This window comes from Pan troglodytes, chromosome X, assembly GCF_028858775.2.
Source record: "Pan troglodytes isolate AG18354 chromosome X, NHGRI_mPanTro3-v2.0_pri, whole genome shotgun sequence".
Taxonomy (NCBI): Eukaryota; Metazoa; Chordata; class Mammalia; order Primates; family Hominidae; genus Pan; species Pan troglodytes.
In genome coordinates this window covers 7,421,811-7,445,884 of record NC_072421.2, presented here as the reverse complement: position 1 = coordinate 7,445,884, position 24,074 = coordinate 7,421,811, and the positions used below count along the sequence as shown (strand labels likewise).

General features: G+C 41.8%; 1 protein-coding gene and 1 pseudogene across 1 annotated transcript in view; one reads left to right on the top strand and one right to left on the bottom strand.

The window, feature by feature from the left end:
- LOC465476 (uncharacterized) overlaps positions 1–24,074 on the top strand; it is a 323,593-nt gene that overhangs the window by 34,234 nt on the left and 265,285 nt on the right. The window contains exons 2-3 of the mRNA XM_063803878.1: positions 16,181–16,359; positions 17,282–17,391. Coding sequence (XP_063659948.1) covers positions 16,212–16,359; positions 17,282–17,391 — 258 coding nt within the window. The 5' untranslated portion in view covers positions 16,181–16,211. The remainder of the gene's footprint in view (positions 1–16,180; positions 16,360–17,281; positions 17,392–24,074) is intronic.
- On the bottom strand, positions 4,692–5,212 carry LOC473512 (ubiquitin-ribosomal protein eS31 fusion protein-like; annotated as a pseudogene).

Genomic DNA, 24,074 nt, shown 5'->3' with positions numbered 1-24,074 from the left:
CATAGCTCACAGTTAGGAAGGAGTTTCTCTGCCTCAAAAGAAACTCCATTATGTTTTTTCGATAGGGTGAAAAAATTAACTCTTTTCTGCTCAGTAAACCAGCCTTGCCAAGCAGCTGCCGTTTGTCATATCTCTTCTGTCACACCATGTTTGTAGCCTACATCTCACTATGTCTGAAAGTTTCCATGATCATTCCTGCTTTCCCTCATTCTTTTCTGCATTCTTACTTTGAATCCCCACTTTGTCTTTTCAAGCAAAGTTTTGCCTTAGGGGTTTTGCCACCAATTCTGGAGAACATATCAGAGGTGTTCTCCCTGTCTTAGTACCTCCCCTTCACACTGTTCAACTTTTATTTGGCTTGACAGTCTTTCTTCATAGATTGTGCTTTAGTATTTCTATGGTTCTTCACCTCATCAAAGACAGACTTTTATTTTATTTTATTTTGGAACAGGATCTCGCTTTGTCACCCAGGCTGGAATGCAGTAGTGCAACCATATAGCCTCCAACACCTGGGTTTAAGCAATCCTCCCACCTCAGCCTCCCAAGTAGCTGGGACTACAGATGCATGCCACTATGCCCAGCTATTTTTTCTGTTTTATGAGGAGACAGGGTCTCACAGTGTTGCCCAGGCTGGTGTCAAGCACCTGGCCTCAAGTGGTCCTCCCACCTCAGCCTCCCAAAGCGCTGAGTTTATTGACATGGGCCACTGTGCCTGGCCTAATTTTTTCCTTTTCTTCATTGTTTTCCATTGCTTTGGTCTGGAAACAGGAGATATCTGTAACAAAGCTCATCAATATGAAGACATTATTTTTGTAGGTTTATTTCTGATGGACTCAATAGCAGTTAAAATTCTGAAATGTAAAAGAAATCTGATATTCCAATTTGTTCTGTCTTAATTGTCATACAATTTCATATGGATTTTGTATTGGCTTTCAATATTCTCCCTTAGATCCACGTGCCCTACTGGACATCCCATTCCATGAAGATTGATTCCTCTAGCACATGTGGGGTGAGCTCAGTCCAATTAACTCAGTAAGAGAAATGGTGTTATGCTCTGCTCCTTTGATACAAAAATGTAGTAGTCCTTGGAGTGGAAGCAGCAACATAAATTTGAACATATTTATTTTTAACAATATTATAAGATTAACAATATTAGTACAGTTAACATCATTGTATATAATTCTATGTGGCTATTTTTCCCCATTTTCAAAATGGCCTGTTATCAAATCCATGTATGAAGTGCATGTCAGATTGCCTCTACCTGAATATAAAGAAGTGTGTGTCACATAATGTGTGTGGCTTTCCCAGAGTCTGAGAGGACTCTGGACTTCCTCTGTTTCAGTTTTCATGGCACTCTTTCTTTAATACCCTCTCCTATATTTTCACAAACCCCAGAGATACCTCAGTGGAAATGAACAGGCTCAGCCTTGGTTATAATTTGCTTCCTATTTTTGTTACATTTCGTTACATTTTGTTATCTTTCTGTAAGTAATAATACCAGGGAACTTTGGGAAAAGAAATCATTCTAGAGACCATCAACTCCAGCTCCCTTATTTCACAGACCTAAGGATTCATCCAAGGTGCTAAGGGACATGCCCAGGTGTATTACTCAGGGTTCTCTAGAGGGACAGGACTAATAGGATAGAGGTATATATAAAGGGGAGTTTATTAAGGAGTATTGACTCACATGATCACAAGGTGAGGTCCCACAATAGGCTGTCTACAAGCCAAGGAGGAAGGAAGCCAGTCTGAGTCCCAAAACCTCAAAAGTAGGGAAGCTGGTGATAGTGCAGCCTTCAGTCTGTGGCCAAATGCCCCAGAGCCCCTGACAAACCACTGGTATAGGTCCAAGAGTTCAAAAACTGAAGAACTTGGAGTCTGATGTTCAAGGGCAGGAAGCATTCAGCATGGGAGAAAGATGGAGGCCAGAAGACTCATCCAGTCTAGTTTTTCCATGTTCCTCTACCTGCTTTTATCCTAGCTGCATTGGCAGCTGATTGAATGGTGCCTACCCAGATTAAGGGTAGTAGGTCTGCCTCTCCCAGTTCACTGACTCAAATGTTAATCTCCTTGGCAACACCCTCACAGACACACCCAGGAACAGTACTTTGCATCCTTCAATTCAATCAAGTTGACACTCAATATTAACCATCACAACAAGTTCTTACGCTGTTGAGTGGTGGAGCTCATTTCCCAGAGATCAAGTCTCATGTTCTTCCTACACCCCACTGCCTTTGGCTCATTCTGCCTGAGGTCAAACAATATTAAGACACCCTGAAAATTCTCCTTTAAGAACATTGCCCATGTTCAGAATGTAGCTCTATTTTGAACTTGAACATCAGCTGAGTAGACAAGTACATCCGATGCAACTGCAATCATGTCCTTGGAAATTTATAGCATCGCTTTCAAGCTCAACAACTTGTTGGCAGCCACCCAAACTTCAGTTCTGTCTCTAAGTAAAAATAAAATAGAATACATGTCATTAGCATAACTATGACATTTAGGCAAACTCAGGAACATTTAGACCTCATGCATCTGGGTAATTAATTATATAATTTTTTCTTACGCATAGATGTCCTTTCTTTATGTTTGTTACAGTCTCAAATTCCTCCCCTCTCAGAAGATAAGCCAAATATTTTCACTTTGTCACTCACTTTTTAAATTTTCTTTTTTTTCCTGTTTTTCTTTAAAATTTTTTCTTTCTTTTTTCCTTTTTATTTATTTTTCTTTTTTTGTCACTTACTTTTTTCTATTCTAAATGATTCTCTTTAAGTTATCAAATAAATGGGGAAAATAATGGGACTTAGGTTATCTTAAGTGGTTATTTTTTAATATTTTATTTTATTTTATTTTATTTTTGAGACAAGGTCTTACTCTCTCACTCAGCTGGAATGCAGTGGTGCAATCATAGCTCACAGTAGCCTCAACCTCCTGGACTCAAGTGATCCTCCTGCCTCAGCCTCCCAAGAAGCTGGAACTATAGGCACATGCCACCATGCCCAGCTAATTTTTAAATTTTTTATAGAGACAGGGTCTCACTCTGTTGCCCAGGCTGGTTTTGAAGTCCTGGGCTCAAGCAATCATCTTGTCTCAGTCTCCCAAAGTGCTGGATTTCAGGTGTGAGCCACTATACCCAATATTTAAAAAAAATTTTTTTAAAGACATCAAATAAATGGGGAAAATAATGGGCCTGAGCAGGTTGTCTAAACACTTGACTTTGGTGATCACAAACAAGGCATTTACTTGCTGAGTGGGCAAGAAAAAAAAATCTTAACAGCAGACTCAAGTGCAAGTGATTGAGATACAAATATAGTATGTTTGTATTTGAATGGTCCGCTGGAGAGTAATGGTAAAAATGCACACAACCTCATCTGTGTGGGGCAGATAGAGAAGAACTTGCTTGGGGGCAAGCGTCCTGGCAAGCTAGGTATTGCAAAACCATAATGTCAAAAATTTGAAACAATTCCACAAGCCCAAACCTGACCAAAAGCCTAACCTGGGAAGTGCAAGCATGCTCCCGTGGGAATGAAACAAGTGACAGAAGCAACTATCAGCACCCTCGTGCCCGTGCAGAGAGGCAAAACACCCGCCAGTAGGCACTTTCCATCTGGAGTCACCCGAAACCAGGACTCTGTAACAAATAAACATTTATATTCTGACATTCTTTATATGCAGTGTCCACTAGCCTGACACCACCTCACACACCCTCTCTCCAACCTGCTGGCTCTCCCTCTCTTGGAAGGTACCAATTCCCAGTTTTCTGACTTCGTTCCTTCAATAAGGGAAGCTCTCTCTGCAGTTCCCGGCCCATGCGGCATTGGCATTTCCAGCGAGATGCATTCTCCCTCTGCCTACCCTGTCCCCACCTTCTGAGGCGAGATCCAGTTGCTACCACTCCTCTCTGCAGCCTGGACAGCTTCTCTCTCATTCTGCTGGAGACATTGGAGGCAGTTAGAAGGGGAAAATGGAAGAAGAGTCCAGCCAAAAAGAGTACTTTTGGGGCAGGAGAGGTGAAGGAGGAAACTGGAACTTAATTTTCTGTTGATTCCTCGTTTTTTAGAACTTTCTATTTGGGGAAGTTGGTTCAAATAAGTGAATTTTTCTTAATTAGAGGCTACCCTGGGAATCCCAAGAAAAGACATGGCCCTTGATATTGATGTACCCCTAGACCTTTGGGATAGATGGGCAAGTAGACAGATGTGTTCAATGGAGGGATTTTACATGGCAAACAGCAGTACACACAGACAGCCCAGAGCTCAGTATCGAGGCATTCGGGTTAGGGAGGGGCTCTTGAAGAAGCAAAGGCTCAAGGCAACCCCTGGAAGGGGCTCAGGATTTAGAATCCTGCATAAGCATTTCTCAGGAAGTTGGGAGATAACAGCCTTTGTGTGTGTGTGTGTGTGTGTGTGTGCATGCGTGCCTGCACATGTAAACCTAGGGTGTTTGAATGTAGGGCGTGGGAGGAGAGTTCCTGTTGGTTTGGAGTTAGTAGATTATAAGGTGCGACGTTGGGAGGGAAGGAAGTAATGCCAAAGAGGTGAGAAGGGACTAAGACACCAAAGTCCTCCTTCCCCTGCCTTCCCTGAGTCCTGGAGGAAGTCAGGAGGCTTTTCTGCTAGCTCCGAACATAACCACCACTAAAGGTGAGCAGCTTCTCTTTGTCAGTGCTCTACCTTATGTCAACTGGCTGAACAATCTCTATTTCAACCTATGACTTTTATTTTCTTAGTTCATGTCTCTTATTAACTCATACACGATTACTTGTCTGGTTTGTTGAAGCAATAAGACAACATTTGCCACAATAATGCCTGTCAAAGTGGCTGGCCATAAAACCTCCTGCACCACATTCATCTAAAAGGCACTTCCCATGAAGGCAACCAATTTTGCCATTGTCATGCACCTTGGAGTTTTTCAGGACAGCCAGCTTAATCTTCTTTCTGTAATGCATATTCTTTTTGGCAATGGCATAAGACTTCTTCATTTTCTTAGCACCACCATGAAATCTCAACACATGATGAAGAGTGGACTCCTCTTGAATGTTGTAGTCAGACAAAGTACGTCCATCTTCCAGTTGCTTGACAGCGAAGATCAGTCTTTGCTGGTCAGGAGAAATTCCTTCCTTATCCTGGGTCTTGGCCTTTACATTTTCTATTGTATCCAATGGTTCAATGTTGAGAATGATGGTCTTCTCCACTTTTACAAAGATCTGCATTTTTAAAAATCCAAAAAATATTTATTACATTCCCACTCTGAGGCAGGTGCTGTAACATTTGCTAGGAATACAAGGACCATCAAAACCAGATGGGTTCCTACCTCAGTGGTTAGTTAAATAATTACACAAATAAGTATGAATTTACAACTCTTCTAAGTGCAGTGAAGGATACAGATACATGAATATGTATACATTTATACATGCAAATATATATGCATGTATATGTATCTTATAAGGGGATTTGACTCAGTCTTGGGGGAGAGATGGTTCATTTGAAGAAGCGACATTCCAGTTGATATTTTGAAAGTGTTAACTAAGAGTTAACTAGGGAATACTTGGGTATGCATGTGGCAGGCTAGGTCTCACGAACAGCTGAACAGGCAGGCCTCCGTAACAACTGTTTCAGCACTGACCGAGTGGTGAAGTTAAATATTAAAAGCTGATAGAGCCAGTGTCCTTATACAAAGGCTGGAATGTAACAAAAGTCCACCAAGAGTTTTGCCCAGGCCTCTCCTGGGCCCTGAAGCATGACAAGATAATGAAGGAAATCTTAACAGGACCCTTTTAGGATTAAACAGTTTTATTGGGGGTCTGAAGAAACTCACCAGGCCTCCACAAACAAGTTTATTGGGGGTCTGAAGAAATTCCCCAAACCTCCATTCTTTAGCAGGAGAGAAGATAAGGGTAATTACCCCAGCACCTGGACCCATTTAGATTAAGTCAATTTACTGAGGCTCCAGAGGAAGGTCTCCAGGACTCAGACCTTAGTTATGGATTAGAAGAAGTTAATCATTTAAAGCTTTAGATGAATACACACTTATGCGTAGACATATAGCTTAGAAGGCATATAAGCTCTGGAAAAGTTTGTAATTTTGAGTTGGTCTAGTGATAATTTCTAGGTCTTCTCCCTGCACCCGGTTACAGAAATGAAAACTCTCTTCTCTCCCAGTTCATCTCCATCTCATTATTGGGCCACGAGAATAAGCAGCCTGACCATTGGTTTGGTCCAGGAATATGCATGTTTAGGGGCTGGGGATATAGGAGAGAGCCAAAGCCAGCCAGCTGAGGGAAGAGTGGGAGCACCAAAAGAGATGAGACTGGAGGAGCCTGACCTCGCTGGGTTTCGAGAAATCAGGTTCACAGTTTTGTCTTTGAAAATCTGCCTTTTCGTGGTGGTTCCACTGCAGATGGCAGATGAAAAAGAAAGAACACTATGCAGACCCACGAGGTTGCCCTAGGACATTTTTCCCCTCTTCCTGCATTGTATCCTTACTTTTTCATAAAAATGCCACTGAGAATCAGTGTAGAATTGACTTTGAAATCAGAATGTTGGTGTTTTCAATGGCATGACTTTGGGAAAATAACACCTGAGAACCTCAGTTTTCTCAAAATTAGAATGGAGATCGTAATACCTATAAGATTAAATGAAATCACATATGACCAGACATAACAGATGGTCAACAGATGGAAGCTTATTGCTATTCCCAAGTGATTGGTGATTAACTGATGTTCTAGACTAGGGATCAACAAACATTTTCTGTAAAAGCCAGGTAGTAAATATATTCCACTTTTTGGGCCATATGGTATCTGTCTCAATGGCTCAATTCTGCAGCTGCAGCAGGAAAACAGCCGTGGACAGTATGTCATGAATGGGCGTGACTGTGTTTTAATAAAACTTTATTTATAAACATGAGCAGTGGGCCACATTTGGCCCATGAGCATAGTTTGCCGACCCCCATTTAGAACATTTTCTGTGGGTCACGATATCCAATGTATGCTATTAAGCAGTCTGTCTTAGTTGCTGTCACATATATAACAATCCAGTAACCCTGCAAGGTAGGTATAACTGCCTCTCCTTTACAACGAAAGCTCAGTGATGTTAAGAAATTCATTTCCATTCACACACTCAGCAGTTGCTGCAAAATGAACCCCTGAGTCTCTAATTTCCTTGAGCTTAAGCTGGTTTCCTTATCGTGTTTCCTTCTTAACTTGGTGTTTAATGCTCCTTGGTTATCCTGATGTTCTTGGAGGAACATAGATGCCCATTATTCTTAGGGCACAGATATTTCTAACCTAAACTCTTTCCTCAGGCCACCTCTAAGGCTGCTGGATTTTGCATTTTTCTTCCCAGGTTTTTTAGCATATGCTCCCTGGGCTTTCTCTCTGCTGCTCTGTCCACATCCATCACACCCCACCTACGTGAAGCTCACACGTATAATTCTTCTTGGCTGGTGATTTCCAGTTTTTCAGGTTTCCCACATCAGAGGTGACTGCTCTGGAGCAGGCTTCTTAGCCTTTACTTTTATTTCGGCTGGACGGTGGATGAAATGGGGTGGGTCTTGGCAGGCAGCTGGAGGGAGGGTTGCATGCAAACTTTTTTAATTTGCATGAAGCAACTTAACAGGTCTGAGATTGGCAATGAAATTCTGCTTTGGGGATATTCGGATGCAGAAGAAAACGCAACGTGAACCCAATTTATTTTCTTCTGACACCTCTAAAACTATATTTCATACTTGCTCCTTTTTATCACGTCTGAGCAGTGGATTGCATGGATGCCTGGGGCTGATGGCCCTCCAGGATGCGAGTTTCCCTGGAAGCCCGGGAGAGAGCAGACACTAAATTCAGAGTCAAACACAATGACAGAAATAGCAAAAATCAAAGGTTCATGTCAGACCCGAGCCCTGGGCAACTTCTTGAGTTTTCTACTTTGCGGTCAAGTTAAGCCTTTAGAATGCTTTCAAAGGTGTCTCTTCTTCGGGGTACAATTTATTACATTTCTATTAAAATACAGGGGCGCCTCTTTCAGACTTCTGTGGCCGGAGGGGGCGATTGTCATCTGCTGTGGTTTTTCACTGTAATGAAAGCATAACTGGGAAGAGCCTGCGCCGAGCCCCTGGGCTGTGTGGGGTTGGAGGTGGTAGGTGCACTCCAAATGCAGTTCTCAGTGAACGTGAAAGGTCCCGCTGAGGGCGGTTTGTAGGGCTGTTACAGGAAAGGGGTCCGGATCCAGACCCCAAAAGAGGGCTCTTGGATCTCGCATAAGAAATAATTCAGAGCAAATCTGCAGAGTAAATTGAAAGTGAGTTTATTAAGAAAGGAGAGGAATAAAAGAATGGCCACTCTGATCATAGACAGGTCAGCCCCGAGGGCTGCTGGTTGCCCATTTTTATGGTTATTTCTTGATGATATGCTAAACAAGGGGTGGATTATTCATGCCTCCCCTTTTTAGACCGTATAGCATAACTTCCTAACGTTGCCATGGCATTTATAAACTGTCATGGCGCTGGTGGGAGTGTAGCAGTGAAGACGACCAGAGGTCACTCTCTTCACCATCTTGGTTTTGGTGGGATTTGGCTGGCTTCTTTACTGCAACCTGTTGCATCAGCAAGGTCTTTGTGACCTGTATATTGTGCCGACCTCCTATCTCACCCTGTGACTTAGAATGCCTTAACCGTCAGGGAATGCAGCCCGGTAGGTTTCAGCCTTATTTTACCCAGATCCTATTCAAGATGGAGTTGCTGTGGTTCACATGCCTCTGACAGAACCACTGAGTCACCCCTCCAGGAAGGTGGGCACTGAGAATTATTACGGGGCAAGAGGCTGCCTCCAGATGGGCCGTGTGGAAGGCCAGGTCTCACTAACACAGGCTTCCACAACAACTGTTTCAGCACTGACCGAGTGGTGAAGTTAAATATTAAAAGCTGATAGAGCCGGTGCCCTCATACAAAGGCCGGAATGTAACAAAAGCCCACCAAGAGTTCTGCCCAGGCCTTTCCTGGGCCTTAAAGCATGAAGATTTTAACAAAGTAATTCTTAGCAGGACCTATTTAGGATTAAACAGCTTTATTAGGGGTCTGAAGAAACTCCCTAAGTTTCCACAAACAAGCTTTATTGGGGACTAAAGGAACTCCCCAAACCTCCATGAGTTAGCAGGAGACAAAATAAGGGCAATCACCCCAGCACTTGGACCCATCTAGATTAAGTAAACTTACTGAGGCTCCAGAGGAAGGTCTTCAGGACTCAAATCTTAGTTATAGATTAAATGAAGTTAATTGCTTATATCTTTAGATGAATGCACACTTTACACATAGATGTATAGCTTAGAAGGTATAGAAGCTCTGGAAAACTTGGTAATTTTGAGTTGGTCTGGTGATAATTTCCAGGCCTTCTCCCTGTAACTGGCTGCAGAAGTAAAAAGTCCCTTCTTTCCCAGTTCATCTGCATCTCATTCATTGGTCCTCTAGAATAAGCAGCCTGACCCTTAGTTTGGTGTGGGAACAGCCGGGCTGTAGAACGATTTCTGAAGGCTTTTGACCAACCCAAAAGCACTTTTCCATAATAAAACTTGCAAAAATATCAAGTCCATTCATTTTTAAAAGTACCAGCCCCATAATGGCTCAGGCACTGATTTCTTGACTCTATGCTTTCAGTGGGCCAGTTGGTACTGAATCACCTAATTTTGGTTCTGGTGTTTCTGGCATTATATTTGCAAAGCACAGCCCCGGGGTGTACAAATAGTGTGAAACCCAAATTGCGTGAATCCTTAGATAAAATTCCGGTTCTGAAGGCAGGATTTTCCATGGATTCGGAGGCAGTATTCTCCTGCTTACACCCTGAATTTCCTGGAGTCACAAAGCATTTGAATGGTTTTTAAATCTGTACTGATGTAGTACAATCTAATTAATGTACCAGGAGGGTGGTGGCTGGCTCTGGGTGTGGCATTACTTGACTCCTGATTCAAGGAATCTTTTATGATTTACTAATTTATAGGAATTTAGGGAATTTTGGGAAGACATTGAACTAAAACTTAACCCACCTCCACTCCCTGATCTCCTCCCCATTTAATTTTTTTGTATAGCACTTATGGCACTCTATATTTTTCCTTAAAAAATAGAACAGCTATATTGAGATATCATTCACATACCACCCAATTCGCCCATTTCATGTGTACAGTTGAATGCCTCTTAGTATATTCACAGGTTTGGGCAAACATCAGCACAGTGTATTTTAGATCACTTTCATCACTGCCCAAAATAAACCCCATACTCATTAGCTCCTTCTTTTCCTTCCCCTCTCCAGTCTCTGGCAGCCAATAGTCTGTCTTTCTGTCTTGATGGATTTGCCTATTCTGGACACTTCAAATAAATGGAATCATACAACCTGTGACTGAAACCACCTTTGCAAAAATCATAACTGAGAAAATTACGACAGTGAAAGACATCAGACCTAGCTGACATCATCTTATTTCTAACTGTCACCAGTGGAGGGTGTCCAGGTTCTTGACGTCTTGAATAAAAAATTGGACAAAATGCACACACAAAGCAAGGAAGGAATAAAGGGATTTATTGAAAACGAAAGTACACTCCACAGTGTGGGAGTGGGCCCGAGCATAGGGGATCAACGGTCCTGTTACATAATTTTTGGGAACTTAAATACCCTCTAGACAATTCCATTGGTTACTTGGGGTACGCCCTATGTAAATGAAGAGGATGAAGTAAAGTTACAAAGTTATTTACTTGGCCTACGCCCTATGGAGAGGATATTTCCTGTCATAGCTGAAGTGTGAATCGGCCTTCTGTTTCTTGCCTCCAGATTCTATTTTCTTGCCTCATAACCTCTAAACTGTCCTTATTCATTACCGGGCATAGGCTGAACTGGCTTTGGGAAGGAATTTAATATATAGTTTAAATAATAGCCCTTCCCAAAAGGCTAAACTGTTCTTGTAAAACAAATGAAAGACCACCAGCCAACAAGTCAAGATGAAAGGGGCTGGAGTTCTAAATATTACCAGCCATTATTCCAGAGATCATAAAATTTGCAACTTCCCCAATTACTCTTGAAGGTAACATCACTATTGTGAGCCTAAGACCAACATTTTGAGATTTTTTTTCATGTTTTTGCATTTCTAACAACCGGATGGCCCCATCTGGACCTGCCAACCAGTTCTGTGGCCCCCACCCAGGAACTGACTCAGCAGAAGAGAACGGCTTTGCTCCCTATGATTTCATCCCCAAGCCAACCAATCAACACTCCCGATTCACTGTCCCCCTACCCACCAAATTATCCTTAAAAACTCTGATCCCCAAGTTCTTGGGGACACTGATTCGAGTAATAATAAAACTCCGTTCTCCCGCACAGCCATCTTTGTGTGAATTACTCTTTCTCTATGGTAATTCCTCTGTCTTGATAAATCGGCTATGTCTAGGCAGCGGGCAAGGTGAACCCCTTGGGCAGTTACATGACCTTTTGTGCCTGGCTTCTTTCACTGAACCTCGTGTTTTCAAGGTTCCACCATGTTGCCAATGTATCAGAACATCATTCTTTTTTGTGGCTGGATCATATTCCATTGTATGGATGGACCACATTTTGTTTATCCTTTCACCAGGCAATGGACATTTGTGTTGTTTCCACCTCTTGGCTATTATGAATAATACTGCCTTTGCAAAAGTATGACAGTGAGAGAAATCTGACATGGCTGACTCTGTCCCGCTTGTAGCCTCACAGGTTGGCCATTTTTGCTCATTCCTGGGCATGGGCCAAGCTAACTTTGGGACAAATTTGGCTTATAGTTTAAAAGATAATAGCCCTTCCCCCAAACTAAACTGTTTTTGGAAAACTGATGAAAAGCCACCAAGTTAGAAGGATGAGAGGGGCTTGAATTCCAAATAATTACCAGGCATCATTCTGGAGGTTGCAAGATTTGCAACTTCCCCAATTACTCCTGCAGATAACATCACTATGGCAGAACCTAAGATTGGCCTTTTGAGATGTCTTTTCAGGTTTTTGCATTTCTAACAATCAGATGGCTCCACCTGGACCCGTGACTCAACCAGTCTTGTAGCCTCCACCCAGAAGTGGACTCAGTGCATGAGGACCACTTACCACACCCCTATGATGGCATCCCCAACCAATAGCATGCCCCCTACACTAGTCCCTGCCCACCAAACTATCTTGGAAAAACCTCCAACCTCCAAGCCTTCGGGGATATTGATTTGAGTAATAATTCTGGAATGGCTGACCTCACGCCAATTAAGCTCTTTCTTTACTGCAGTGCCATGTCTGGGTGAGTTTATTTTATATTTGCAGTTGGCAGGAGGAACACATTAGGCAGTTACACTATGAACACCTGTGTACACATTGTGTCTGTGTGTGTGTGTGTGGCTCCATAAGTTCTAATTTCTCTTGGGTATATGCTTGTGTGTGTGTATTTGTGTGTGTGTGTGTATGTGTGTGTCTCCATAAGTTATCATTTCTCTTGGGTATGTGCGTGTGTGTATGTATGTGTGTGTGTGTGTGTGTGTGTATCCATAAGTTCTCATTTCTCTTGGGGGTGTGTGTGTGTTTGTGTCTGTAAGTCCTCATTTCTTTTGGGTGTAATCCTAGGAACAGAATTGCCAGTCACCATGAAGGCCTGGACTTTGGCTGCATTGTTTATTCTGCCCGGCATCCAGCAGATGTGCACCAAACTCTTGTAAAATAAATATACGAATTTTAAAATCCTAATCTGAAGGTCTGTGTCCAATCCTTGCCTTTTTTCCGATTGACTCTACGATTTGGGGAAAGGCAAAAATGTTTCTTGACCTCAATTTTCACATCTCTAAAATTTTGGACTGGAATAGATGATTTCTAAAATGGCCCAAGAAGTAAAATATATGAAATGATGGGGCTGAGGTTACTTTTCCCTTAAAACATAGGGAAAATGAAAAAATAACTTTTAAATCGGGGTTGGGATTTATAGGTTAAAAAATGGCTTTGTAATTATTTCCAGTTCTTGGAACAGAAGGCATTTTTCAAGCGAGACTCTCTGATGAAACTTTTAATTTTTTTTTATACTAACAATGGCACTAAAAATGCTATATCGGCTGATTCAAGAATATGGGAATAACCACGGTAAGAAGCACTTATTAGTAGATAAGCCATAGCAATAAGTATATAGAGAAAGTTTTATTAAACACCTGCCAGTTTTAAAACATTGGGGTTTCTTCCTAACCTTTTTAAATCAAAAAACAGAAACATGTACAACATAGAGAAAATAGTGGCAATGAACATGATGTAACTCAGCTTCAACAGTTCTCAACTGCTGACCAATCTTGTTTCAATTACCCCCCACCAACTGGCTCATTTTGAAGTAATTCCCAGACATCACATCATCTTATCCGTCAATATTTCTGTGCCACGTAGGATTTGGGTGAAGATTTGAATTTAGTTGATGCTGAAGCTCAGCTTCAATCCAATTCAACATCAATTTATGGAGCCTTGAGCTTTTGTCGGTCTCATGCTGGGTTGTGTGGGTGATGTGGAGATGAGTATCACACAGCATCTGTTTTTCATGCTTTCTCTAGTGGGAAATAAAGCACCATGCAAAGGAGAGAGTGCAGTTTTCCCTTGGTATCTGTGGGGGATTGGCTCCAGGAACCCTGTGGATACCAAAATCCACAGATGTCCAAGTCCCTGTTATAAAATGTCGTGGTACGTGCATATAAACTACACAATCCTCCCATATACTTTAAATCATCTTTATATTACTTAGAATACCTCATACAATGTAAATAGTATGTAAATAGTTGCTATACTCTCTTGTTTACAGAATAATGACAAGAATAAAAGGACATACGTGTTCAGTACAGACATAATCAGTCTTGTTGTTTTTTTTTTTTTTAATTTTCATCCATAGTTGGTTGAATCCTCAGATGCGAAACCCATGGATACAGAGGGCCGGCTGTAATGCACCTTGAGTGCTGCAAAACTGATAACAGAGCTACCATTGGAGGTGCTAATGGTCAACAACAAAGGAGGAAGTTAATATTGTAAAAGGAGGCCAGGCACTTTGGCTCATGCCTGTAATCTCAGCAATTTGGGAGGCTAAGGCGAGAGCATCTCTTGAGCCCAGGAGTTCAAGACCAGCCTCGGCAACAGAGCAAGACCCCTTCTCTACAAAATATTTAAAACATTAGCCAGGTATGGTGGCACATGCCTGCAGTCTCAGCTCCTGCAGAGGCTAAGGTGGAAGGATCACTTTAGCCTAGGAGGTTGAGGCTGCAGTGAGCCATGATTTTACCACTGCACTCTAGCCTGGATAACAGAACAAGACCCTGTCTCAGAGAAAAGAAAAGAAAAGAGAAGCGAAGAGAAGAAGGAAGGAAGAAGGGAGGGAGGGAGGGGAGGTGAGAGGAAGGGAGGAGAGGAGAGGAAAGAAAGGAAAGGAAGGAAGGAAGGAAAGAAGAAGAAGAGAAGAGAAGAGAAATGAGAAAAGAAAAGAAAAGAAGAAAAACTACCTATCGGGTACTATGCTCATGACCTGGGTTTGCAATCTACCCAAGTAACAAACCTGCACATGTAACCCCTCAATCTTAAATAAATCAGAAAATAAAGAAAAAATATAGTTTTTAAAAGCAGAAGCCAAAGTTCAACTATAGAAAAAAAATTTCATACTGATTATTATAATTTTAATTCTAGAGCTACTATTTGCCTCTTTTTAAAGAATTGCTTTGACAATTTTTATCGATTCTTTCTCCTTTTTGATATTTTCAAGCTTTAAAATTTTATTTAAATATAATAAACATATTTATTTAATTAATTTTAAAAAAGCACTGGAAGCCAAGCTTTGCTTAGTCCTCGCCTATCAGCAATGCCCTATTGGCTTTCTGCAGGGACCTAGCATCAATTATCCGTCTCTGGAAAAGGCTTAGCAGGAACTAGGTGCCCTGTTTCATTTTCCAATAAAATGATTCTATTATACATATCTTCCCCCTCATATCCCATTCCTTAAATATGCCTTTTGTGCCTATAGACCAACCATTCATTACCATTTTATGCTATTGTCTTTATTTCCAAAGTGGGAGCAGCTTATTTATCCATTTTATTTTTTATCTACAAGGATTTTGTGGAACAAACTTGCTCAGGATCTAGAACACTATAATCGGCAATTTCACTTGCTTTTTTTCACCAGTATGTTCATGGAGAGTATCTTTCTGAGTGTCCTTCAGATGTGTGTGGAGGAGGTGGTGGGGGACAGAGAGTGACCACCTATAATTCGAGGAGCTAAACAAAATAAAAGAAGATCCTGCATGGTATTTATTTTGAAATACTTTAATCATGGTATGTTAATGTGTGCTGTTGAATGCATGCTAATTTAGCTGTAAGGAGACACACTTTGGAGGGTACCATACTATTACGCGACATAACAAATTATGACATTTTATGCATGATAACATTGTGTTATAGCATTATATAACATTAGGTATTAATTAAAATAATTTTAATCGAGAAACAACCCTCAGCCACCAGTCTTTGTTTCTTGCCAAAAAATGTTTTATCCTCTGCACATGCTCCTTGATTTCTGCGTATATGGTGTCCGCTTTAAGTTGCTTGGGTTTTTTAAGAAGCAAGGATTCTATTAGTGTTAGCAGTTGCTTTGAGGTCCACATCTGGGTGTCCTGAGGCTGGTGAATGGACTTGGGAATGGAAAATGGAGCAGTTTTATCAAGAGACAAGAAAGCAAGATTGTAGAATACAATTCACACTTTCTGCTGCACCAACAGTCTTCCCATTTGCTTTTGGCAACTTCTCAGTACCACGATCACTGACCATACCTATCTGTAAAAATATTCATTGGCTAAGATGGCCCAGAATTGATTCTTGAAAGATTTTTTAGTTATTCTTTTATTTTATTATGTCTTTTTTGTTTAAGTCTGAGATGACTGTTGTTCATTTTTTGTTACGTCATCTGTCTGTTATTATAAACGTTTTTACCAACCTTTGACCTAATAGAGTCAACTATTGCTCTTTTCTCATTCCTTAATGGTGAGTACAATCTGGACAACGATACACATGTATTAAAAACAAATTAAACTAAAATTAAACAAATAGCTACTTTTTTCCAAAAATGTTAACAGCACAGGGAAAAATGAATACAAATAGTGTTTACATTGTAAATCCAAGTTGTTCTCTCTCTCTCTCTTTTTTTAGAAAGAACATTACATGGCATTTCCTACTGAAGATGGGACTTAGCACAAAAACCATCATGGATTCCATCAAAGAGATCATTAATGTCTCAAAACGTCTCCAAGGATACATGATCTACAAAGGACCACAGAGTGCCCTGCAGAATTGGGTTGAAAAACTAAAGAAGGCAAACAGAGTTTATGGTAAGGTTCTGTGTTACTAGACTGCCCTTGAACCCATAGCCATGGAATTTGTTCAAATCCTACACACACTGTTTAAGGCATTGTTTAATTGGCATCTTCTGTGTGAGGAATCATCAGTGCCATGTACCACTTTATGATAACCTGGGACTCTGGCCCCAGACTCCAGTGTCCAGGCTAGCAGGGCTGGACCGTGTGAAGGACTTGTTTTGCAAGGACAGGAGGTAGCCAAGACCTGGAACCCAAAGAGGTTTCATGATGTTCTTGAACATCTTCCTGGCAAGTCCATATTACAAAATGGCAGAGCACAGGCTCAGATTCAGACTGTGGAGCTAGCTCAGGCATTGTCTATGCAAGTGCTGACTTTCTCTGCCATGGCGGAGCTTCCTATGGCCAGGCCAGATAAAGGTATCAGCATTTTAGCCTCAGCTGGTAGAGCCTCTTTTTCCTGGCTTTTGGTTTGCCAAGTCACTGTCCAAGTATCTGAGTAGCAACAACACATGGAGACCTAAGCAGAGGTCCCAGGTGGGACTCCTGGGATGCTCTCACTTTAGTAATGTTGATTTCAGCTTTATATCACTTGCCTTTAATAGTCAAGGTGTCCAAAGTCACAAATTCAAACCCCAATGGAAGAAAATAATAATTTGTTCCATAGGTGCAAAAACACAGTCTGATGTCTCAAATTTATTCCATTGATTATTCTTTAAACTAGAAGAGGTACGTGTCAACACAGAAATGGTCTTTATTATGGAGAACAAATTCCTTGAAGGTGTATACTATTGATTCTAGGTCAACAATGTCATTTTCAGACTTGCAGGGCAGCAAAGTTTTGCTTAAAACTCCCTACTCTTAGATGATTCCAGCAGTCACCTTACTGTCTACATCCTGAAGGTGTCCTTGATACTACATTTTCTGCTCCTCTAAGGTAAGGCGGCAGTCTCTGGTCCCCGTTGTGAGATTGGGTTCTTCCTCCCTGTTCCTGGAGTGGCATGGAGAAAAGAGCATGGATTTGCAGAAGAGACACTTGAGAGAGAGGTAGGAAACTCTGTATTTATTTAAATGCAAGCTAAAATATTGCAAATTTAGTAAAACATGTGGGAAGAGTTCTTTTACAGAGCAATTTTCTGTTGCCTAGGATATAAATCCTTAGAGTTTTTCTGTGTAGTGATTGGCATTTACAAATAAGAACCTTCCCTGTTTTGCAAGGTTACATGTTAGTTAATGTTTGCAATGCCTCTTGAGTGGCTAATTATTTTGTTTATATTCCATGCTCAAAAAATCAGAGGAGAGGAGTTTCACCTCAGGCTTTGGCTCTGAGAACAGTACAGCAGAAGCTTTGATTTTCATCCATAGAAAGTAATAGGGGGTTGAAGTCTCCAAATGACCAGAGGTCAGATGCCCCTTGATGCTGTGTTGTTCTTTAAGTGGAACCCACATTCAGAATTCTCTAAGGAAGGAGCTGGGACAGAGGTGCTAAACTTTGGCTCAGAAAAGATCCTCTTGGGTGGCTGGCGAGATGACTGAATAGGAACAGCTCCAGTCTGCAGCTCCCAGTGAGATCAACGCAAAAGGCAGATGATTTCTGCATTTCCAATTGAGGTACCCAGCTCATCTCATTGGGACTGGTTAGACAGTGGGTGCAGCCCATGGAGGGTGAGCAGAAACAGGGTGGGGCGTTGCCTCACCCAGGAAGTGCGAGAGGTTGGGGAACTCCATCCTCTAGCCAAGGGAAGCTGTGAGGGACTGTGCCGTGAGGAATGGTGCATTCTGGCCCAGATTCTGTGCTTTTCCCATGGCCTTTGCAACCCGCAGACCAGGAGATTCCCTCAGGTATCTATACCACCAGGGCCCTGGGTTTCAAGCACAAAACTGGGTAGCCGTTTGGGTAGACACCAAGCTAGCTGCAGGAGATTTTTTTTCATACCCCAGTGGCTCCTGGAATGCCAGCAAGACAGAACTGTTCACTCCACTGGAAAGAGGGCTGAAGCCAGGGAGCCAAGTGTCCTAGATCAGTGGATACCACCCCCATGGAGCCCAGCTAGTTAAGATCCACTGGCTTGAAATTCTCACTGCTGGCACAGCAGTCTGAGGTCAACCTAGGACACTCAAACTTGGTTGGGGGAGGGGCATCCACCATTACTTAGGCTTGAGTAGGCGGTTTTCCCCTCACAGCGTAAACAAAGCTGCTGGGAAGTTCAGATGGGGCAGAGCTCACTGGCTGCAAAGCTGCTGCAGCCAGACTGCCTCACAAGATTCCTCTTCTCTGGGCAGGGCATCTCTGAAAGAAAGGCAGCAGCCCAAGTCAGGGGCCTATATATGAAACTCCCATCTCCCTGAGACAGAGCACCTGGGGGAAGGGGCGGCTGTGGGCGCAGCTTCAGCATTCCTGCCTGCTGGCTCTGAAGAGAACAGTGGATCTCCCAGCACAGTGCTCAAGCTCTGCTAAGGGTCAGACAGCCTCCTCAAGTGGGTCCTTGACCCCCGTGCCTCCTGACTGGGAGACACCTCCCAGTAGGGGTCAACAGACACCTCATACAGGAGAGCTCTGGCTGGCATCTGGCGGGTGCCCCTCTGGGATGAAGCTTCCAGAGGAAGGAACAGGCAGCAATCTTTGCTGTTCTGCAGCCTCCACTGGTGATACCCAGGCAAATAGGGTCTGGAGTGGACCTCCAGCAAACCCCAGGAGACCTGCAGCAGAGGGGCCTGACTATTAGAAGAAAAACTAACAAACAGAAAGGAATAGCATCAACATCAACAAAAAGGATGTCCACACAAAAACCCCATCTGAAGGTCACCAACATCAAAGACCAAAGGTAGATAATTCCACAAAGATGAGGAAAAACCAGTACAAAAAGGCTGAAAATTCCAAAAACCAGAATGCCTCTTCTCCAAAGGATCACAACTCCTCGCCAGCAAGGGAACCAAACTGGACGGAGAATGAGTTTGATGAACTGACAGAAATAGGCTTCAGAAAGTGGGTAATAACAAACTCCTCTGAGCTAAAGGAACATGATCTAACCCAATGGAAGGAAGCTAAGAACCTTGAAAAAAGGTTAAAGGAATTGCTAACTAGAATAATCAGTTTAGAGAAGAACATAAATGACCTGATGGAGCTGAAAAACACAGCACGAGAACTTCATGAAGCATAAACAAGTATCAATAGCCGAATCGATCAAGCAGAAGAAAGGATATCAGAGATTGAAGATCAACTTAATGAAATAAAGTGTGAAGACAAGATTAGAGAAAAAAGAATGAAAAGGAATGAACAAGCCTCCAAGAAATATGGGACTATGTGAAAAGACCTAACTTACATTTGATGGGTGTTCCTGAAAATGACGGGGAAAATGGAACGAAGTTGGAAAACACTCTTCAAGTTATTATCCAGGAGAAATTCCCCAACCTAGCAAGAGAGGCCAACATTAAAATTCAGGAAATACAGAGAACACCACAAAGATACTCCTTGAGAAGAGCAACCCCAAGACACATAATCGTCAGATTCACCAAGGTTGAAATGAAGGAGAAAATGTTAAGGGCAGCCAGAGAGAAAGGTCGGGTTACCCACAAAGGGAAGCCCATCAGACTAACAGTGGATCTCTCTGCAGAAACACTACAAGCCAGAAGAGAGTGGGGGCCAATATTCAACATTCTTAAATAAAAGAATTTTCAACCCAGAATTTCATATCCAGTCAAACTATGCTTCATAAGTGAAGAAGAAACAAAATCCTTTACAGACAAGCAATTGCTGAGAGATTTTGTCACCACCAGGCCTGCCTTACAAGAGCTCTTGAAGGAAGCACTAAATATGGAAAGGAAAAACCAGTACCAGCCACTGCAAAATCATAGCAAATTGTAAAGACCATTGACACTATGAAGAAACTGCATCAACTACATCAACTAACTGGCAAAATAACGACCTGGCATCATAATGACAGGATCAAATTCACACATAACAATATTAACCTTATATGTAAATGGGCTAAATGTCCCAATAAAAAGACACAGACTGGCAAATTGGATAGAGAGTCAAGACCCATCAGTGTGCTGTATTCAACATACCCATCTCACATGCAAAGACACACATAGCTGGAGGAATATTTACCAAGCAAATGGGAAGCAGAAAACAGCAGGGGTTGCAATCCTAGTCTCTGATAAAACAGACTTTGAACCAACAAAGCTCAAAAAGGACAAAGAAGGGCATTACATAATGATAAAGGGATCAATTCAACAAGAAGAGCTAACTATCCTAAATATATATGCACCCAATACAGGAGCACCCAGATTCATAAAGCAAGTTCTTAGAGACCTACAAAGACTTAGACTCCCACACAATAATAGTGGGAGACTTTAACACCCCACTGTCAATATTAGACAGATCAACAAGACAGAATATAAACAAGGATATTCAGGACTTGAACTCAGCCCTGGACCAAGCAGACCTGATAGACATCTACAAAACTCTCCACCCCAAATCAACAGAATATACATTCTTCTCAACACCACATCGCACATATTCTAAAATTGACCACATAATTGGAAGTAAAACACTTCGCAAATGCAAAAGAATGGAAATCATAACAAACAGTCTCTCAGACCACAGTGCAATCAAATTAGAACTCAGGATTAAGAAACTCACTCAAAACCGCACAACTACATGGAAACTAAACAACCTGCTTGTAAATGACTACTGGGTAAATAATGAAATTAAGGCAGAAATAAATAAGTTCTTTAAAACCAATGAGAACAAAGACACAACATACAAAAATCTATAGGACACAGCTAAAGCCGTGTTTCGAGGGAAATTTATAGCACTAAATGCCCACAGGAGAAAGTGAGAAAGATCCAAAATTGACACCCTAACATCACAATGAAAAGAACTAGAGAAGCAAGAGCAAACAAATTCCAAAGCTAGCAGAAGACAAGAAATAACTAAGATCAAAGCAGAACTGAAGGAGATAGAGACACGAAAAACCCTTCAAAAAATCAATGAATCCAGGAGCTGGTTTTTTGAAAAGATAAACAAAATAGATAGACTGCTAGCCAGACTAATAAAGAAGAAAAGAGAGAAGAATCAAACAGACACAATAAAAAATTACAAAGAGGATATCACCACTGATCCCACAGAAATACAAACTACCATCAAAGAATACTATAAATACCTCTATGCAAATAATCTAGAAAATCTAGAAGAAATGGATAAATTCCTGGACACATACACCCTCCCAAGACTAAACCAGGAAGAAGTCGAGTCCCTGAATAGGCCAATAACAAGTTCTGAAAATGAGGCAGTAATTAATAGCTTACCAACCAAAAACAGCCCAGGACCAGATAGATTCAGAGCTGAATTCTACCAGAGGTACAAAGAGGAGCTGGTACCATTCCTTCTGAAACTATTCCAAACAATAGAAAAAGAGGGACTCCTCCCTAACTCATTTTATGAGGCCAGCATCATCCTGATACCAAAACCTGGCAGAGACACAACTAAAAAAGAAAATTTCAGGCCAATACCCCTGATAAACATCGATGTGAAAATCCTCAATAAAATACTGGCAAACTGAATCCAGCAGCACATCAAAAAGCTCATCCACCATTATCAAGTCGGCTTCATCCCTGGGATACAAGGCTGGTGCAACATACACAAATCAATAAACATAATCCATCACATAAACAGAACCAATGACAAAAACCACATGATTATCTCAGCAGATGCAGAAAAGGCCTTCAATAAAATTCAACACCTCTTCATGTTAAAACTCTCAATAAACTAGGTATTGATGGAACGTATGTCAAAATAATAAGAGCTATCTATGACAAACCCACAGCCAATATCATACTGAATGGGCAAAAGCTGGAAGCATTCCCTTTGAAAACCAGCACAAGACAAGGATGCCCTCTCTCACCACTCCTATTCAACATAATATTGGAAGTTCTGGCCAGGGCAATCAGGCAAGAGAAAGAAATAAAGGATGTTCAAGTAGGAAGAGAGGTCAGTTGTCTGTTTGCAGATGACATGATTGTATATTTAGAAAACCCCATCATCTCAGCTCAAAATCTCCTTAAGCTGATGAGCAACTTCAGCAAAGTCTCAGGATACAAAATCAACGTGCAAAAATCACAAGCATTCCTATACACCAATAATAGACAAACGGAGAGCCAAATCATGAGTGAACTCCCATTCACAATTGCTACAAAGAGAATAAAATACCTAGGAATACAACTTACAAGGGATGTGAAGGACCTCTTCAAGGAGAACTACAAACCATTGCTCAAGGAAACAAGAGGACACAAACAAATGGAAAAACATTCCATGCTCATGGATAGGAAGAATCAGTATCGTGAAAATGGCCATACTGCCAAAAGTAATTTATAGATTCAATGCTATCCCCATCAAGCTACCACTGACTTTCTTCACAGAATTAGAAAAAACTACTTTAGGCCAGGCGCAGTGGCTCACGCCTGTAATCCCAGCACTTTGGGAGACCGAGGCGGGCAGATCACGAAGTCAGGAGATCAAGACTATCCGGGCTAACAAGGTGAAACCCCGTCTCTACTGAAAATACAAAAAAAAAAAAAAAAAATTAGCCGGGCGTGGTGGTGGGCGCCTGTAGTCCAGCTACTTGGGAGGCTGAGGCAGGAGAATGGCATGAACCAGTGAGGTGGAGCTTGCAGTGAGCCGAGATTGCGCCACTGCACTCCAGCCTGGGTGACAGAGTGAGACTCTGTCTCAAAAAAAAAAAAAAGAAAAGAAAAAAGAGAAAAGAAAAAACTACTTTAAATTTCATATGGAACCAAAAAAGAGCCCATATAGCCAAGATAATCCTAAGCAAAAAGAACAAAGCTGGAGGCATCACGCTACCTGACTTCAAACTATACTACAAGGCTACAGTAACCAAAACAGCATGGTACTGGTATCAAACAGATATATAGACCAATGGAACAGAACAGAGGCCTCAGAAAAAAAGTCAGGTCTGTATAAATGGATCTGTCAGGTGGCGCATGAACATGCAGCATCCTCTTGTCCATAGCGGGACCTTTACCTGTAGCAGGTATAAGACAGGGGCTGAAGCTATTCTGACATCTGTTTTTTTTTTTGTTTTTTATTTTTTGTTTTGAGATGGAGTCTTGCTCTATCACCCAGGCTGGAGTGCAGTGGTGTGACCTTAGCTCACTGCAACCTCCACCTCCCAGGTTCAAGCGATTCTCCTACCTCAGCCTCCTGAGTAGCTGGGATTACAGGCACCTGCTACCATGCCCAGTGAATTTTTGTAGTTTTAGTAGAGACAGGGTTTCACTGTCAGGCTGGTCTTGAACTCCTAAACTCCCACCCACCTCGGCCTCCCAAAGTGCTGGAATTACAGGTGTGAGCCACTGCACCCAGCTGTTCTGACATCTATTGACCTTATCCATCATACAGGCAGTCCTCTCTTTTCCTCCTCTTGTATAACTTTATGGATAAAAAGCTTGGCTGGCTAAGTTAATATTAATACATCTAAATGAGATCCCGAAAATCTGTGTTTGGAGCCACCTGGAGAGCAATCATTACTCTAGTCTTTGAAAAGATGAATAATTATTCTCTAGGGCAATTTTGTTTCGAAATATGAATGCAAAGGGGCTCAATGCTTATGGCCAAATAGGAGTCCAGTCTATTCTGCGTACCGCCAGGTCCTACCCCAGATAGATCCTCCTAATCTTGGGTTCGCTCAAATCCATCATCCATCCGG